The sequence below is a fragment of the Photinus pyralis genome, unplaced genomic scaffold (assembly GCF_008802855.1).
Source record: "Photinus pyralis isolate 1611_PpyrPB1 unplaced genomic scaffold, Ppyr1.3 Ppyr1.4_LG7, whole genome shotgun sequence".
In the NCBI taxonomy this organism is placed as follows: Eukaryota; Metazoa; Arthropoda; class Insecta; order Coleoptera; family Lampyridae; genus Photinus; species Photinus pyralis.
The window spans coordinates 19045382-19064536 of record NW_022170738.1 but is presented as its reverse complement, the minus strand read 5'-3'; the positions used below and the strand labels follow the sequence as shown (position 1 = coordinate 19064536).

At 35.8% G+C, this 19155-nt stretch overlaps 2 protein-coding genes across 4 annotated transcripts in view; both read right to left on the bottom strand.

Annotated features, from left to right (window-relative positions):
* Positions 1-19155, bottom strand: part of LOC116175917 (serine/threonine-protein kinase 32B) — a 267380-nt gene that overhangs the window by 71056 nt on the left and 177169 nt on the right. The gene's annotated exons all lie outside the window — the stretch shown is intronic.
* LOC116175926 lies at positions 2453-3274 on the bottom strand. The gene is made up of 2 exons (XM_031494313.1): positions 3099-3274; positions 2453-3006 (listed from the first exon to the last, which is right to left on the bottom strand). Exons 1-2 carry the CDS (start codon positions 3136-3138, stop codon positions 2681-2683), a joined length of 366 nt encoding a protein of 121 aa, XP_031350173.1. The 5' UTR covers positions 3139-3274; the 3' UTR covers positions 2453-2680.

The following is a 19155-nucleotide window of genomic DNA, read 5'->3' as shown; positions in this document are numbered from 1 at the left end:
AAAAGTAAATTAGAAAGATAATAGTCATACATAACCTGATGATGGAAATTTTAAGGTGACGCTGTTTTTGTACGCGCAAATCCAAAACAGAAAAAAGGCTGTTGCAATGAATTCAATTTTTTCGACATGTAACCATTACTGCAAATAGAATTAGGAAAAACTGTGCCGTTCGATTAGTGTTACGGTAGGTATATAAAAAATTTAATAAACTGCTTTCAAAAATAGAATGAGAGTGATATGTAATTTTGCAAATCCTAAGATGTTCTTAACAGAAAAATGACAAATCACGTATTTTTCACTTCGACTAAAAGAAAGGTGTATAGCAAACAAAAAAACAAGCGTAAACTTACTTATCAAATGCATTTAAGATATCCACACGCAACGGGGGCTGCATTGAGGTCATTACTAAGAAGCTGTATCAATCTAGTTGGTAATAATCGATGTTAATTTCTCAACTACTGTCGCTTACTAAGCGAAATAAGAAAGGAATTGAAAAAATGCAATTAATTACTTTGGTGTAGTGGAAAAACAAATTAAGCTGTGCTAGTGAAAGTCTTTGTGTAATGACATACGGTGGAACTCAACGACAAATTATTCAAAACGCTGCTAATTGTAACCGATCAGAAGGTCAAAATAAATTCTCATTACTCACAATGTGTATTTTAAATATTTTTGCACGTTCACTATTGAAACTAGGAAAATTACTAGATTTTAGTTAACAGGCCGAAATCCGTTTTATTTTTTCACGTAAATAGTCCATTTAGTTACAGAACTTTTAACGAAAAACTACACTTTTGTACTCGGACTCTTATTAACCGTACCTACTGGTTGCCTTTAAATACATAAACAATGATTTTTTACGAATAGAAATAAAAGTCAAAATTGCTCATAACCGAAAACTCTTGCTAACGGACTTCAAGTAAATTACACATACAAAATTTAAAAGCTTTCAAACTCAAAGGAAGTTTAGTTTTTAAAGCGTGTACTGTCTTTATTGTTTGAAGTATTTATGTTTTCAGTTCATTTGATAGCATACCTATATATACAATCACAAGTCGAGTCGAATTAGACGATAGTTATAAAGCAAGGACTAGAATTAAAATAGCTAATTTGTATAACGTGTACTGTCCTTACTGTTTATGTAATTACATTTTAAAATGTATAAAAGTATATCAATGACGATACAAAAAAGCAGATATATTTTTAAAAAGGTCTATAACAGAAGGTTTAAAGTTGACTATTTAAAACACATACAAAACTTAAAAACTTTATATTTTTTAGACACCCGAGGTTATGCACGTAATGGCAAAATGTCTAATTACTTTGTTTTGTATGTCCGATGAAAAGGTGAATAATTCAAATTGAATAAAATGTGCAAAGTCTAACAAAGATTCAAAAGATGAATTTTGCGTATTACTGTTTTCAAAAAATAATAAGTACGTAGTAGGTAACTGAAAACTTCGAACCCCGAAATAATTAACGATACGAATTCGTTGATTTGTTTTATAACATTTTAAAGACAAAAATACGAAAGCAAAACAAAATTATTTAGGGTTTGCTCTGCCTTTGATAAAAATCTTCGAGTTTAATTTTATAGATTCATAAAAAAAGATTAGGAAGATATTCGAAATACTACGTTTCAGAACTTGTAACGTATAAGTGCCATCGAAATCACTGCGTATGTTGAGAATGTATTAACTCATAAAGATCATCATCATGTAAGTGATGTCCAAGCTCATATAGATTCCAATTAAAAAAATTACATTATCAACAATTTTATTTAGAGGAAAAAACATTAAGATAATACATATAAGTACATTTTTTTTTGCGATATTGTACTTTCGATAACTTAATTAATAAAAAAATAATTATAAAGGAATAGTCAATATTTAACATTCTGCTTACAAGTTGAAAGTAAAAACAAAAAGTGGTTGTTGTGATTCAAGTTTGGTACGGTAATTATGCACCTAATTGCTTGCTGTTATTTAATTTGTAGGTAGTAGGGTAGTGTCAATATAAAGAAAAGAGCATAGGTACGTGTTTGTCTATGTAAATTGGTTTTTATCATTATATACGGTTATAATGGAAGACCTAGTACGCCTATTGAATTTATCTGTAAGTGTAAAAAATTTGGAAAAATTAAACGAAAAATACTATTTAAATATTGAAGAGTTGTCAATGTGTTATAGTGCCATAAATCAATTGAGTGTGTCCTTTTTGGAAAACTTTGTCTTCAAAAGTCAATCTTTTTGGTCTAGCATAGATACAATGCTAGAACGTGCCGTCGTGCCCGTACCAAATGACACGTTGTACAATTTGTGTTCTAAAAAAGTGCTGCGGAGGCCTTCTGAATGGATTAATTTACCAATCGATATCCAAACGGAATTGTCGTGGAAAAATCTTGAAACAGACGCAGACTTAGTTAGACGAGTGAGAGACATAAATAGTTACCTATTTAATTTCCAGTCAAGAACTTGTAGATATTCTAATAGGTAGTTTAAATAAAGTTAAGGATGATATAGATATTGAGTTGTTTAATAATAGTTATTTTGTAGATGTTAGTTTTAATTACTTAAACTTATACGAAAGGATTTGTATAAATATTGTTAGTATGTCTGATTGTTATATAGACAGTATTATAGTAGATATAGGGACTTAGTTTACAATTGGTCATGTAAATTTATACAAATTGAAGATTTGTTGTTTTTCCCGCTGAGCCTAAGCTGGATAGATGTATGTCCGTTGTTTTCAATTGATCGTTGAATTTGGCCATACGATAATCGCTTTGGAAAAATTTATAGTACCGCTCTGGCAGTACACACTTGAAAGATTCGGTTTCGACCATCACCCTCTCTTCATACTTGGTTGATATGTAGTCCATCTTAAGCACTTTGTGTTTATCCCCAGCGATCAAGTCCTTTACCGATATGAAGGGTTTGCATAAGGTGCTGCTATTCAATTCGTTTAAATCAAAGCTGAATTCGTGAGCCATTGAGATTTGATTATCTGTAATAGTAAAAAAGCAATCACAATTAAATTATTCGCTTATATTATATTCAGAACAAAGATATAAAGAGGAAAACAATCAAGATACTTACGATATTCACTGTAATAGTAAGCACGAAAATCCGCTGTCATCGGTGCGACTGTACTTCATTAACCTACGCCACGGTGAATAATAAACCTACGCTTCGTGTTTTATACAGTAAAAAATGCCTCGGGAATGCATGTGTTTGTCATTTCACCTCATACGTTCCTATGACGTCAGCGAAGACCATGAAATACCAAGACGCTATTAGAAACCGAAGAAGCCACGGAATGTTCCAATGTCACTCAATGCCAATTACATACGTAACCATACATTAGAGAGAAAGAGAGAGTCCATGAAACACCGCAATCTCATTAGAATTTCGATTTCCCTTGGCTCATCAAGCTACGTACGTAACGAGAGAGAGCCCTGTCGGTTCGCAAACATCGTTAGTAAAATCATTGAACGTTCAATGTCGTCTGCATACATGAAATACCACCGTCCCATTAGAAATTGAAAATGACCCGGAATGTCCTATGTAACCATGCATTAGAGAGAGAAAAACCAGCCCGTTTCCAAGCTATTGCATCATTTGAATGTAAAAGGCCAGACCATAGAAATTTGAGAAAGCCATAAATGCCCAATGTCGTTTACATCACGACGAAGACCATGAAATACCACAGCGTCATTAGAAACTCAAAAAGTCACGGAATGTCCTATGTAACCATGCATTAGACAGAGAAAACCTCAGAGAAAACCCAAACAGTTTCGAGGCTATTGCGTCATTGGAATGTGAAAGCAAGTCCCCCAGACCCTGGGGATCTTATGTCATTAGAAAGTGAAAGTAAGTCCCCCACTTCTACTGCTTCTTTATCAACAACCGGATATGATTAATCTGTACGTATCGCATTTCTCATACCTCAGCTTATCGCGCCAAGTTGGCGCTACGTAACCCTATCACGGCTTATAATTTTTCAAAAATAATAAGCGCTAAACTCGTTGGGAAATCTAACATTACCACATTTTGGAATACCAACTACGTAATAAAACCGCCCTACTTAACAGCTACCCTAATGGGATGTAATTCTAAACTGTACGTTTGACGAAACAACCCCTAAAATCGTTCTATCCAACAAAATTTAATAAATCGCACCTACACCCGTGTGCCCTGATTACTCAATGCGGACCGTGGGTAATTGAAGAATGAAAATTGGCATGCAGTGTCGCGAAAAGGGCCCACCTTTGACACTGCAACAAGAGAACTCTACTTAGGGACGCCACTTCCCTTAGGCTCCCAGTTAAGAAGTACTGTCCTTGACACGCCGGCAGAATTTGAGCTGGAGCGCTGGGGTTTCAGCTGATTGACCGCTTTAAATTACATGTATTGAGGTGCAAAGAAGAACGGTATATAGGATGTTTTAAATTTTTCGATTATGTTACGTAGGCGAGTGCTCTTTAAATACGGCCCTAATTTTTTAACTGCGCTCGAAAACTTAAGGCGCCGGTTAGTCGTGGAATACGGCGTGAATGATTCATATTACACGAAAGATTTTGTTTATTTTGCATTCGTAGCTCTCCGAGTTGCTGCATCGTGTGGAATTGATGGCCGTCCATGAATCTGATTGGCTGTGCAGTTAGTTGATTCGTGGAAAAGGTTTGCGTCGATAGATGTGTGTCAATCAAAAAAGTAAAGCAGTTGGTTGTTCTGGGTGAACTGTTAGACAATTAGATTTAAGCAGCGAGGAAAGTTAAGTCAACCACATGTATATTACCGTGGAGTGTTTTAATTCGCGCTTAGAAGTAAGATATGGTTAAGTAAATTTAGCTTCATATACTGTTGTGTAAACAACGTCATGTAGACAAACACCAAAAATAATGACGGGATACCGCGTATATGAGAAATATTTCAATTTAGTTAGTGAAGTAAACCTGGGGTGTTATTTACGAAGAAGCACGGGGTTGGTTCGTTTTACTTGAGTGTGTGCCTCAGTGTTATTGTTACTTTTGGTTTTGTAACTATAATTTGTGTTTAAACTGTATCGCCTGTGTAAATTGTTTATTTAAATTTGTTGTATTTAAGTGTGAAACATGAAATTGCGTGTGAAAATGTAGAGACATCTGGTTGTTTGCGATAAGGAGTGTTATCGATTGAAATTTAATTAACGCACGTGTTTTGGTGTTGATAACAAGAGATGCAAGTGGTCAACGATGTGCGCATTATTCACGACGTGAACGCGTTACTTTGCAGCCGGCATTATCTAAGCTAATTACTATTGGCGCATTATTCGTAAATACCGGAGGACTGAGATTATTATTATGATAGAAGTATTCTGTATTATTATTATTAAATACGCGAGACAAGGTAAAAACGATGCTGCTGTAGCTGGTTCGGGACGATTGGAAAAGAGTGGACGTCTCTTTACGCTATTTTTTTTATTCCGGCAGTTTATCTGATTTGATTAATTGAAGACGCCTTTCCTAATTTTTATGTCTCTGTACAGAAGAAAGTTAACTGAAGTTGTTTAAAAGTTGTGAAAAGTTGAAAGCGTGTTGTCTTAGTGCACCGTGAGGTCATTAAAAGTTATACCGTTACAGAATCAACCGTTAAGTTTCATAATCGTATTCAACATGCCAGTTCGTTTGACATCAAGTTTATGTGTTAACGGAAAGGGAAGTTTTGAAGCTGTTTACGACGAGATTATTTATATTTTTTTAAAAAGAAATAAGTAATTCTGAGATTTTTTAAAATATTATTTATCGAACGCCTGCGTGCGGAGTAATTTGTTTAAACAATCTTTACAAGTTTCTCGCATATTCGTGAATAGCAGACCCGTTATCCCTTTGGAAAACTCCACAGAACTCTTACAATTTTGCTTAAAAAAAAGATAATCTCAAACCTACAAATAACTTAATGTCCAACTCCGCTGAAATGGGATACGCATTTTTGTGAAAAAAATAAAAACAACTTTTCGTGCAAAGAATCGAATCCGAACCGCCCCGTTGCATGGCGAATATGCTTACCACAAACTAGACCAATATGACAGACACCCAACCGTGATTAAACTGAGATCCCATTCCGAAATAGTGGTGGGGAAAGGTCAATTTGCACATGCACGGCCAAACAATTGTAATTATCGAATGGGTCAACGAAATATATTACTATTACTATTACTTTTACTATTACTGTTACATTTATAATTATGCTTCCGGGCCGGTTCCGTCCGGAAAAAGGCACTTCAAGCGTTACGGTGAATGCGAACATTAGTGGAAGTTTTAAACGCACAAAATTAAAATTGTGTGACCCTAAAATAAATTTGAATTGCGAAATAGAGGATATTGTTGCGAATACGGACAACCGCGTATAATTACGGCGCGCAATCTTGGGGTAAGAATTAAAAAAATTATAAAGCCCAAAAGGGCTTGCCTGAAAACCTATTCATAGACATGCCACTCGTTTTTTGTAACTTGGTTGCCGAAAAAAAGAAGAAATTAAAATTTCACCAAGTCTTTGAGGGTAACTCCCAAACGCAACTCGTTGGGTCCTCTGTTTATTTGGAAAAAATATTAGTTTTGGTTCTCTCTATTTGATAATTTCTATCTACATACTATGTTACACTCTGTATATCAAATTGTATAATCATTATTATTTCTCTATTAGAAATTTCATCATAATACTTTAGCAATTTGATCGCAAACAACGTAAACCCACCGTCGTGGTTTTTTTCGCTTTCGTGGCTTCTACGACTTCCCGCTGAGGGCCTAATTTTCTACTACTTAATTCTTAGCGCATTTTCCAGTGAAGTTGGGTGCGCTATTGCAGTCACTTTCTCTGTCCGTCTTGTCCGTCTTTCCGAGACCTTAACTACTACAGTTTTCAAGATATTTAGTTCGTTTTTGCATTCAGTAGCGTATATAGCTCTGGCACCTGCCCCAAGAAAAATCTTGACGATTAAACTGCGCATGCGCAGGTTGTGCAATGTCGACTTTCTTAATTATTGAATTGGAAATTTAAACCAAAGATGCTTTTAGTAAAAGCAAACGTGTCGCATATTGTAAACATTAGATTAATATGCGCATATCAAATGTCTTTATCGAGATATCTTTTTGAAATTTTAATGACAGATGCTTCTGTTAAAGGCACATTAGATGTGCGCATGCGCAGTTAGTGCCAACTTCCTAATTCATGAAGATATTTCTTTGACATTTTAACCATATATGCCTCTAGTAAAGAAAAACTTGACCATTTGGGAAGTATTGATCAATTTATGGAAAATTTTTTTCTAACCAATCAAATCTTTGAAATTGACCTGGCCCACGTTGACTCTAAATTCCACCGCACAACAGATCACTTTGGTAACGAGTAGATCTAGGATCAGCAATTCTAGTTAATTATAATTATAGTCTTGTTCCACGACTTTCTGGCACCTTTAACTTTCACACGCAGTTAGCTCGACAGAACCGTACCCTGTAACCGCTCGCCAATAATAAAAAAATTAGGAAAATCAAATTAAACAAAACCCCTTAACGAGCATCAGTTACATGTATTAACCCCTACCACCCTCTAAAAAAATTTAAAAAGGCAACAGCACGTTATCTGAGTATTTATCTAGTCCCTCCGTCTCAGGGTTTACGATCTCGGCATTGAGTGTTCGTAGAAAGTTGCACGTCTTTGTTTAATGGAACACCTATTTGCGTAGTGGATAAAAAATTTACGCCGTAAAAGTCTCAGATATTTTTAAGACATTTTCACTAGGTGTGCAGCGGCTTTGCCACTTATTTGTAAAGTGTCCTGGCAGTTTGGCTCGTTGTATTATTTTTTTAGTTATTACTGTGCGCGAAATCGTATATGCTTTAGTAAATGCAACAGTTGTATTAATATCACATAAATAGTATTTGTGTTATATAATTATTATATATTTTGATTGAATATTGAGAAAAATACAGATATGTTGTATGGTTTCACGTGAATTAGATTTACGAAGCTAATGAACGTGGCAACAAAAGCAATTGCCCTGTCCTTGTCTGCTCTTTCGTGACTTTTTCCATTAACTCGCTCGTAAAATACTCATAAACCTAATTTATTACTTATATCATGCATGTCACCTATACATGTTGCAAGATCAGGGCAACGTTTAGCCAAAATGTGGGACCGTACTCCTTAAAACGTGCGCACCGTATTCAAAATGGTTTTATGGTTTGAATATTTCGAATATGTGGTTTTCTCTTTCCTCTGATCGATAAATATTTCTAATTACACGAAAATAGTTTAAATAACTAATCGTATCGTTGTAACAGATTATATTGTTTAGGTACGTGGTCAAAATGCAAATTATGTATTGAATGATTAGATATTGATTATGGGTATCATTGGAGTAGGAAATGAAGATGGACGCGCTGTTGAATTTATGAAATGGTGAGGATTCTGATAAATCCTTTTTGAACAGTTGTCTTTTATGTTGAACTCATTTCGTAAATCCAGCAGGTTAGACATGAGGCCAGAAGTCGCCGACATTTTGTGTGAAGACGTCATGTGCTAACCGCAGCAATCTTGGTCCAAAGTTCTATCAGGCCCGGTCCAATCGTCCGTACTCGCAAACCTTTGGACAAGCATACTATGCTTTGAAATTATAGTACACACTAAGCCCATCGCACGTCATAAAAAAGGAGGAACAAACTACCTAATTAAAAGAGAAATTAGTTTTATTTTACTTCCATCTAACTATATTGCCTAAAAAAATCCTAATTGTGAAGATAATTTCAACCCTTAAAACTCTGCAGAAAGTTCGAAAGTAAACTTTTCCAATTAAATATTTGCAAATTAAACACCTTTTCAATTTTAATCAGAAATCTTGATTCTGACTACTTTTATTAAGTTTTAATCTACCGGTAGATTCGATTTGAAATTAAAATTTAGTGAAAGTGTGAACAAGGGTTTCTGTTTCTCGCCCTTGAATTCGTTATCGAACAAGCAAACACAAATATTACATTATAAGAAAGGATCCGTGTAGGTAGCATGAACCGAAGGGATTGAATACATGAAAATTATCAAGAGGGTTGTCCTCAATAAATAGAGATGTATTTGAAAGTGCGTGTATAAACAATGTGTACGTTCTTCGCAAATCTACGATAAAGGATATTATTTCCAGCTTTTGGTTGATTGCGACCAACCCCGTGTAATTCACTTTCGTTGTAATTAATTCTAAAGGAGAAAGGCGGGAATTAATAATTAGGCACCGGTGCGGTGCGGTGGTTTCTGTAAATTCACGTGCCACTGTATTTCTATCGATGCGCGATGCGCTGTTATATTCAGTACATCCTGTACATCAGTGATCCGGTATTCATTTATTTGCATTAATGCAGCAAAACATGCGACAAAAGTAACAACCTTCAATAGAACTATTTATTTAATCTGTAACACCATCGAGTAATCTAATCCTTCACTCAACGGTAACATTGTAGCATTGAATTTATAACTATCAAATTCAATGATTGTAGGTACAGCTATGAACTTTAATCCATTCTTCTGTAATTCTAAATTAGTAACATTTTTTTTTTTTTTTTTTTTAAATAAATTTATTGCCAGATCAACAATCATAAGTTTGTTATACATAGCAGTGATAAGATTCAGTATGACTGTGTATCGTGACTTAGAGAGACTAAGTAGCGGTCCCTAGGAAAGTTAACCAATAATAAGTTAATCTTCTTCGTCGCCTGATAAAATAACGTCTTGGGGTAACCTGCGTTTGAGTCTGGTGTGGATATTTGGTTGAAATAGTTCATAGAACACCGCACCACTGCACGCACTTGAGTTAGTAATAAACTTTTTGGCACATTTATTAATATATTCTTGGATAGGCATTACTCCTAACTCTAAATGTAGCTGGGTGTTCCTAATATACCATGGTGCGTTGACAGCGGTACGCAGCACCTTTTTTTGGAATCGCTGCAGTTTTTGCATATTTGTTTTAGATGTGTTGCACCAAACCGGTGAAGCGTATAATGCTAAAGGTCGTAATAAGCTCTTGTATAGTAAGACCGTACATTCTATTTTTAGGGTTGATTTTCTGTTTATTAGCGGGTAGAGTTGCTTTAGCCTATTATAACTCTGAATTAATTTTTGGTTTATATGGTACTTCCAGCTTAGTCGGGTGTCTAAATGTACTCCTAAATATTTAGCGGCTGAGTCTTTGTCCATCCAGGATATTACTTTACTATTGACATGAATACTAGGAGTATCGTTGATTCTTCGTAATGTAAACACCTTGGCTTGGCATTTATCAGGATTTATTTGGATATTCCATTTTTTAAACCAGGCACACAGATTATCAATAGCTACTTGCAGTACTATTACTGTCTCGTTTAGGTTTGTAGCTTGAGTAAAAACGGCCGTATCGTCGGCGAAGGTAGCTAGTGTTGCGTTAGTTTCAGGAGTGTCGGATGTGTATAGATTAAAGAGTAATGGACCCAGGATGCTGCCCTGTGGAACTCCAGCTCGGATATTTTTAATGTCAGATAACGTCGAATGGACTTTGACTTCAAAGCTTCTGTTTTCGAGAAAGGAGAAGATGATGGCTTTGAGATAAGAGGGTATGCTAATTTTTAAGATTTTAGTTTTTAAGCCTTCAGCCCACACACGATCGAAGGCCTGCGCGACATCTAGAAATACTGCTGCAGTGTACTGCTTGTTTTCAAATCCTCGTTCGATATGTTCGCTGATCCTTTGTAATTGATGATAGGTCGAGTGATTTTTTCTGAATCCGAATTGAAAGGTGGGCAGGACATCTAAATTTTGGATGCTGTCGATTAACCGTTCGTAAATAACCTTTTCTAGCAATTTCGATAACGTTGTCAGAAGACTTATTGGTCTGTAGTTGTTTATTTTCTTTTTGTCTTTGCCTGGTTTCGCAAACATTAGGACATGTGCGTGTTTCCATGACTGGGGGAAATAGCCATATTTCAAGCAGGCGTTGAATATTGAACTGAGCGAGGCTAGGGTTTTTGAGTTGGTAATAAGGTCATGACCGGGAGATTTCTTTTTAGGTAGTTTGTCTATTAGGCTCTTTAGTTCTTTGGGGGAAGTTGGTGAGATTCGATCGGGTATAGGCGCATTTCTTTCGATATTATTTATAACTTGCTTGAAGTGGGTTGAGGAACATGTAATTATTGGGGTAAAAGTTTTTCAAGATGAGTAGCAAACGCTACTGCTTTTTCTGTGTCTGAGCTGTAGTTTTCGTTACCTGTTTCTGAGGACAACGTAGGCAATTCTTCAACTTGTTTTAATATTTTCCTAGTTGTTTTCCATAGCCCTCTGTCTCCTGGGCTAAAATCGGATATGTGTTTTCTGTAGGTGTTTATTCGTAGATTATCGAGTTCTCTTTTTATTTGGTGAGTAATATTATTTAATCGATTTTTAATTAATGCACTCCTTGTTCTTTGAAACTCTCGCCGGATTTGGCTTTTCGATTTAATTAGGCGAATAATGTACTGTGGAGGATAGTTGTAGTCTATCGGGAGAGATCTTTTTGCGGGTGTGCATGTCAGTTTTACGGTGTCAACTATTGCCGTGGTGATATGCTTAACGGCTGAATCAATGTCGTCAGTAGTGTGGAGGTTTGTGGGGCTGTCTACATTGTTGAGCAGCTCTTCAAAGCGGTTCCAGTCCATTTTTCCATTGATCAGTTTTGGAGCGGGTTGCTTAACGGCTATTTTGCTTGCAAAAGACACGATCACTGGAAGATGATCAGAATTGAGCTCCGTTATGACTGTTTGGAAAATGGGTTTATTAAAGTTTTTCTGCAGGACAATATCGAGTATATCAGGCTGGTGATCGTGTCGGTAAGGATAATAGGTGTATTCGTCGGGTGCCAATATTTGAAAGGAGTTTGCGATTGCAAAGTTTTCGAGTTTAATTCCTTCGGGATTTGGGACTCTGCAACCCCATAGGGGATTTTTGGAATTTATGTCTCCAACCACTAGTATTGGCTCTGTTGTGTCGAAAATTTGTTTGATATCTTCTCCATCTAGTTTTATGTTAGGCTGTCTGTACGCGCTTGTAATTGTGACGCAGCTTTGGTCCTGAAGTTTGAACTTTATGGATGTTGTTTCTATTTTCAAGTTGCGAACATCTGGTAGTCTTATGTGGTCGAATTTTGTCCCTGATGCAACTGCGGCATTTCGGTCTTTACGGTATACATGGTATCCGGGAATTTTAAATTTAATCGTTTCATCAAGATGAGTCTCCGTGATACAGGCAATATCAATATTATGTCTAGCTAGAAAGGCTATAAATAGTGAACGTTGGTTGTTGATCCCATTAGCGTTCCAGTTAAGGATGGTTAAGTTTTGAATTATTCTTTCCTGTTTATGATCCATTGATAAGGAGCGGTAAGAGATTATTTGTGATAAAAGATTTAATTTGGTTAATGTAAGGTGTGATTAGGTCGAGTAGTAGCTGTATAAGATTGTTAGATATTGTTGATGCGTTGGGTGAGGTAGTTGCGTTGTTGCTTTGGTTCAGGCCGCTTTTAAGTTTGTCTGCAAATGACTGCGTGTTGTTTACAAAAGAATTTCCGACGTTGTAGGGTCTGTGTTCCCTGGGTTGAGTTCTTGACCGTTGCTTTAGGAGATTTTGGTGATAAGTACATCCACGATAGTTTGCACTGTGATTTTCTCCGCAGTTGGCGCATTACGGTAGAGGGTTGTGGAGAAATTTTATTTAATCGCATAATTATTAAGTATAATTAATCTTTGGTGATTAACCGAATATTGAATGCTGAACCGTATCTTTCCACCGTTACCGTATTAGTATTATTATTTTCCAAATAACCTTCTTATTTATTACTCGAAGGGTTCCAGATTTATTTTGTGTTTCAAAAGCTAGTTTTATTTGCAGGTTATAATGTCACACCCACGTTTATGTAGTAGGTATTTCGAGTTTAATTAATTATCATTGGCACGTACCTGATGTCCATTGCACTTTGACCTGTCCGGTTCACGTTAATTTGTGGAATGTAGACGTGCATACATTTTATACAAGGACAACACCTGATCTGAGCGACAGCAAACGCAGAGCGGCGATAACGAAATTGGATTAATAGGCGATTTATGTTAACTTTTCTTTTCTTCAGTTAATCAGGTTTATAATTAGTGGGTAATTCCTCTTCAAGGGACTTACTAATATAAATTTTCTTCAAATTTTAGAATGAGTATTAACTTCACTAACCTATTGTTAGTATACCTACTTGTTGTTAACTTGTGTTTCTTGTCTTTCCTTTGTTTTAGAGTAAATTTGTGGAATCGTCGGAACAGAGTACTCTTCCTTTGCTAGCTTTGTCTCAATTAAAGGTAAAATGTTTATGATTATTTTATGGGGTATTTGTACTTTCATTATCGGCTCGTAATCAAAACGAAAAATAAATGCAATCAGGCTTTAAAAAAACAAAAAGAGAGAGATATAAATTGACACGTCGACCAACTCGCATACTAGGAATCGTAATTAACACTTAACGACAAACAATAATCCAAGTTACGTTAGAAAGCAAAACCAAAATTTTGATCCGGTATAAAATGCAATTACCAAAAATAATAGTTAACGTTATCTCAACCTCAAGAAAAGTACTTTGCCAAGTAAAAATAGCTCAATTTCTATACAACAAAAGTAAATTAATTGATTTTGAACGTAATTAAAATAACACGAGTAAAATGTTCGTAACGACAACAGTGGAGTTCATATCGGTTATCGGTGTCGGAACGGTGAAATCGAAAAGTGTATCGAAGCAATTCTGTGGATAACAATAAGAACGGTAATATTTGTAATTACGAACATTAAGTAAATCCTCGAGTCTAATAATTTTGAAGTAGATCAGGAGTAATAAATATATCACGGAATGTCTTTTATAGTTCTATCACAAGATGGTGGTCAGATACTTTTCCAAAGGATGTGGCAGTCCCAGAGATATAGATGTATATCTCTGGGCAGTCCAAGTTCGACGTACGTAAATATTCCACAACGGATGTCGATTTCGATGTAGGGCGGAATAGTTGTAATGATTTCCTTCTTCAATCTCTTTCTAGCATCGGGCAAGCGCAATAACGTACTTTGAACACATAACTTCAAATAAATATCAAAGGCCTGCTGGATCCTTCGCGAAGAAATACATTAATCCCGTTTCCTTATGGTGCGTTCTCGCTGGGACACACGGTACCTATACTCGATGCAACATAGCTGCCGATCTCAACAACAAATACACAATTAGACACTGTATTGTCGCCACTGTTCCTACAAAGTTACTGTAATTAAAAAGGTGCTTTGGACGACCTCTAGTGACAAAAGAAGCAACTACGAAATCAAATCGATAACATTAATCTAACTTCCACTATCTTACAGAGAAAATATACAGGTATTAAATGAATCTTAAATACCGTAAGTGTTAAATAGAAAGAAAAAAAGTTCCGAAAATTTACTCATAGTAAGGAGCAACTAAACAATCTAATGGGGTTACTACGAAAATTTTTGAAAAAAAAATGGAAGAAGAAAACGGAAGAGTCGAAGGAGCCTTTAAATTTCTACCAGAATAAGTACACTCCAAGCGCAAATAACATCACCCAGCAATAGGACTACCGGATCAGAAATAATTGGCAGCAACCAATCCGACCAATATGGTAGCTGTGATGCAACTACAACCAAATGCGAATTCAACGCAAACCAGTGAGAACTACCCCGAAAATTTTAGAAATTCAAAATCAAATGAGACCGAAATCTAAAATTTTTTAAGAACTTCAACACATGACAAAACAAAAGACAAAAAGAAAACTCCATGAATGAACTCCATGTAAAAATAATGGTCTTAATCTGATAAGGTCCTACAAATTTAGGATCAAGATTGGTGTTAAAGTTCTTAATAGCTTCGGAAAGTACAAAAATACGTCTCCATACAGGGTTTTAGCCTACAATAAACGCTTTTTATACGGAACTGTATTGCTAGGGTTCCTGATGTGTTCGTAAGTCTGAGCGGATCTGTTTATCAAAGTACTACGATCAGGTTCTATTATCGGCGAGTCTGTGTTTTCAGGTTTGTGATACAGATCTCCACAGAGTAAGTGCTCTCTTTCACAAAAAGCAAGATAAAGAGAATAGCCAGTAATGTCAGGTTTGGAGGATTGAATAGCGCAACCAATTTTGGCTAAATGTTTGTCTCAATGGTTATTTTGGACATCCGAATAAATCACGGGCTTTAAAACTCTATTGACTCGCTTAGTAGGATTTGCTCTAGGATTAGTAAATAAAATAATAGCACGGTACTGAGAACAAAGGGAGGTAAGACCATCAGAGAATAAACGTTGTAAAACCTTTTCTAATACTCCAATGTGATCTTCAAAAGTTGGGAATCAATCTCTGGAAGGTTGCAGAAGAATTGTGTAAAACAAAAGGCATACGAGTGAACTGAAACAAACTGCGTCCAGGTACTATAGAAGCTGAAACAGTTCGAGAATCAGAGGATGAATGTATTTGCTAGCAAGCAGAACGAATATTTAGCGTCTCTCAGACGATCTAAAATGAAACTAATAGTAAGGTATGGTAAAGTAGCTATATGCGTTAAAACCAATAGGAGTCATCTTTCTTCTTAACCAACACTATAGGACTAGACGAAAGACTGGCGGAGGGTTCAACTGCGCTTAATTCTAGCATCTTGTCTAATTCTTTGTTCGCAACTTCTAGTAAAGCAGTAGAAAGAGGATAGTATCGTTGTTTAATTGGTTCAGACGTAATTATAATTCTCTGTTCAATCCAGTTAGTACAGCGTAAAAGTAAAAAATTATCAACGTATTTAGCCTTGAAGTAACTTTTGTTGAGGAGACGATACGGTAGAGTAAGGTTTCAAATGATCTGGATTGGATGCTGAACATTCATCATTACGGACACTAGCAAAAATAATTTCCTCGAAGAGACAACTCTGAAACTAGTTTTTGTTAACATTTGGGAGAATCTCATTTAGTTACACCAGGTTTACCACATAAATAGCAATGTCGATTTGGAGGTATAGTACATTGAGGAGAAGTCTGACCAAGTTGGTTACAATTCCAACACTTAACAGAACTGAAGGTTTTCTAAGAAGTAGGCGAATTTGTATGAATGAACTGAGTTGGGGTCAAGCTAGTAATGGGAGTAAACGATTTCGTGGATGAAGAAGAATAATTGTCTGAAGAAATCATGTACGCTAAACTGGGTTCTAATAGTTTAACACATTTGAAGAAACTGGGTGACGTTCAACTTTTTAGTCAGACACGACGTTATCATCCCTGAGCTAGTTGGTCGTTTATATGGTGGGTTTGACAAAAAGCAGTGCCATCTTAATTTACTTCACGCTACCACATCACCCTTTGGTTCATATGCCTGCTCGTATACCTAATCATAATACAGTTCGGGCACAACAGACCTTATCCATTGCATGGGTAATATAATATAATACAAATATACTATTAAGGTACACAGTGGCTATACTACATACAGTGGCGTCAATCGGTGTATCGATGCGAAGCATTAAAATTGCACAATCTAAGTAAAAACTCCGATCGATTTTTGGCCTTTGTTTTTCGATATCTCTTAAACTTCTTTTTAAATCTAAACAATGCCAAGTTTAGCAGGATTTCATTTAATATGTACCCAGTCGGTTCAAATCTGGTTAATGATTATATTTATTAAATTAAATCTGATCTACATACATTTTGTTTAGGTTTCTCTGAAATTTCGGAACCGTTTAAAGATAGAATACAAGATATTCCTGCACAAAAGGATGCTGAAGTTTGTAAATTCATTTCGAACTAATTTTATGTCAAGTCAGTTTCTGTGTTATAATTTAGTGTAGACCATAATGTTTCAATGCCATGCCAGGTCAGGAGGTATAATGTTACACCCGTTCTGACCCTCATATGTTTCTTGAGATTATTGCGCTGGGCTGTCAGTTATGATTTAACCGCCCCATGTTAAAGTTATATAATTTATCCAATACCTTAATTAAAATGCAAATTTCTGACAGTCGTGTAACTGTTTTTCTATCTGGTAACAGTTTTAAATTGAGCCTTTAACAAAGACACACCTCCACATTCCCAAACAGAGTGAAAGAGAATCGGTTGGGTAGTAAAAAGAAAGGAAAGGTGATACATCAATTCAATTACGCATTGACGCCAAGCTTTCTACTATTTAAATGTAAGAAAGGATCAGAGCAAGTGACCCAATCGAACTGGATTTATTATATGTTTAATAGATGGATTTCCCTTCCCCTTTTAAGGACTAACCGTTGACCAAGAGAAGAATTAAGCTCGCAGTTTGTGCAATGTCAGATGATTTTATTAAAGGGGATATCCAAATTTAGAGGGCCGATTTTGCAGTTAACCATTTGGTAGTAGAATTGTAAGAATAAATAAGCGAGCATTAGGTGCAATGGAAGATTGTCCTTTCTGTGTCGTTTAATTTCTGTAGAGCATTGTTTTATTAATAGATTTCGGATGTCCGGGGACTAGATGTCGGGGTGTGGGTGTTTGGATTTGATTTATTACCGTAGCTCTATTTCGATTCGTAGGAGGGGAACGAAAGAAGCGAATAAATGACTAAAGATGTCCTTCTGCGAAATTTTTTGGATTAATTCAGTGTTGGGCAACGACATAGTTGACACGTGATCCAAGATATTAGGTCTAATTCGAACAAGCGAGTTTAATTTGTTGGGCTGCAGACGTATTAACCGTACAGTTCTCGCATAAAAAAGGAACCCAGTAGTGATAAAGGGTATTTTACGGCGGATGCGGTGGAAAAGCAAATTCAAAATGTTGGTACTTACAAAACTTGATGGTGAAAAATGGCATTACGGCAATTACAAACTGCAAAAACTGATAAATTCATACAAATCTTACGTACTTAGTGGCGGTACAAGAAACAATTCCACAAAAATGTAAACACAGACAACTCACTCCTCGAGCAAATAATTAAATTCCAGAACTCTTTCGTAACGAAGCGACAAACTCGATACCGGGTGTTCAGCAAAGCTGGTCGACTTCACAAGTATACGGAGCGGTCATAACTTCAGGTATAAACTTCGAGGCGGTAAACGGGTGCATCGTTACAGTACCGGGTGACCCAATAAGACTGTTCCTTGGCCATATCTCGAGAACCGTTCGTCATATGACTTAGGGATAAAACACATTATTGGGTAAATCGGTCATGAAGAATCGCTGGAAAATATTTTCAAATTCTAAAAGTGACCAAGAGAGGGCGTAACTGCCATCTTAAATTTTAAAATTGCATTATCTTTAAATTTCGCATAATACTAAACATTCTCATTTTTAAAGAGAACCAGTTTATCTATCATTTTCGTAAAAACAAACACTCAATTATTTCAAAAACTAAGATTGGTGTGGGGCGTTCAATTGTTTTTGCAATAACCTGCTTTAACTTCTTAACAGTTTGACTCATTTTAACAAATTTGGTATGGTTGAAAAGAGCATTCCTTGGGCAATGAGAATCAACAATCAAATATAGTTAATTTAGTTGAATCTTTCTCCGCCAGCAGGCTAGTTTTGACAGTATGACCCACAATCCTGAAAAAATAAAAAAATATATGACTTTTTCTTTCTATTTTTTCTAAAATGCCGATTTAACCAAGAAGCATTTATAATATGCTGGCGATATATTTTGAGTGTTTCCAAAATGCGAAAATCGCTGCCCGCATCTTTTATTTGCGTTATCCGAATCGACCACGAATCATCGCCGCCAGCATATTAAATGCTTCTTGGTTAGAAATCGGCATTTTAGAAAATATTACAAATTCAAAAAACTGCACTTTCTGAATGTAAGCACAGCAGAATAATTTTACGACTGTTATTATTTTATATGCATCGTGTTTCATTTGTTTAATTTTCCAAGGTCTACCTAAAAGTGTAGGGCCCTTTTCCAAACAATCTTTCGCGCCATCGACAAATACCGGAAATAGTCAAATAAGATACAATTTAAGCATTTTAATTAATTAATTAATTAATCTCATTTTCCCAATATTTGAGGTTAGGACAGGGGTTAGGAACGATATTTTGAAAAACGATTTCAACGGCCTCCTTGGGTGTTATTTGGATACTTTTTC

Bases quoted from the DNA above. Each gene is read 5' to 3' on its own strand.
- LOC116175926 (XM_031494313.1), bottom strand. From the start codon at position 3,138: ATGACAGCGGATTTTCGTGCTTACTATTACAGTGAATATC. The intron at 3,007-3,098 runs GTAAGTATCTTG...TTACTATTACAG, and splicing joins TTACTATTACAGTGAATATC to ATAATCAAATCTCAATGGCT.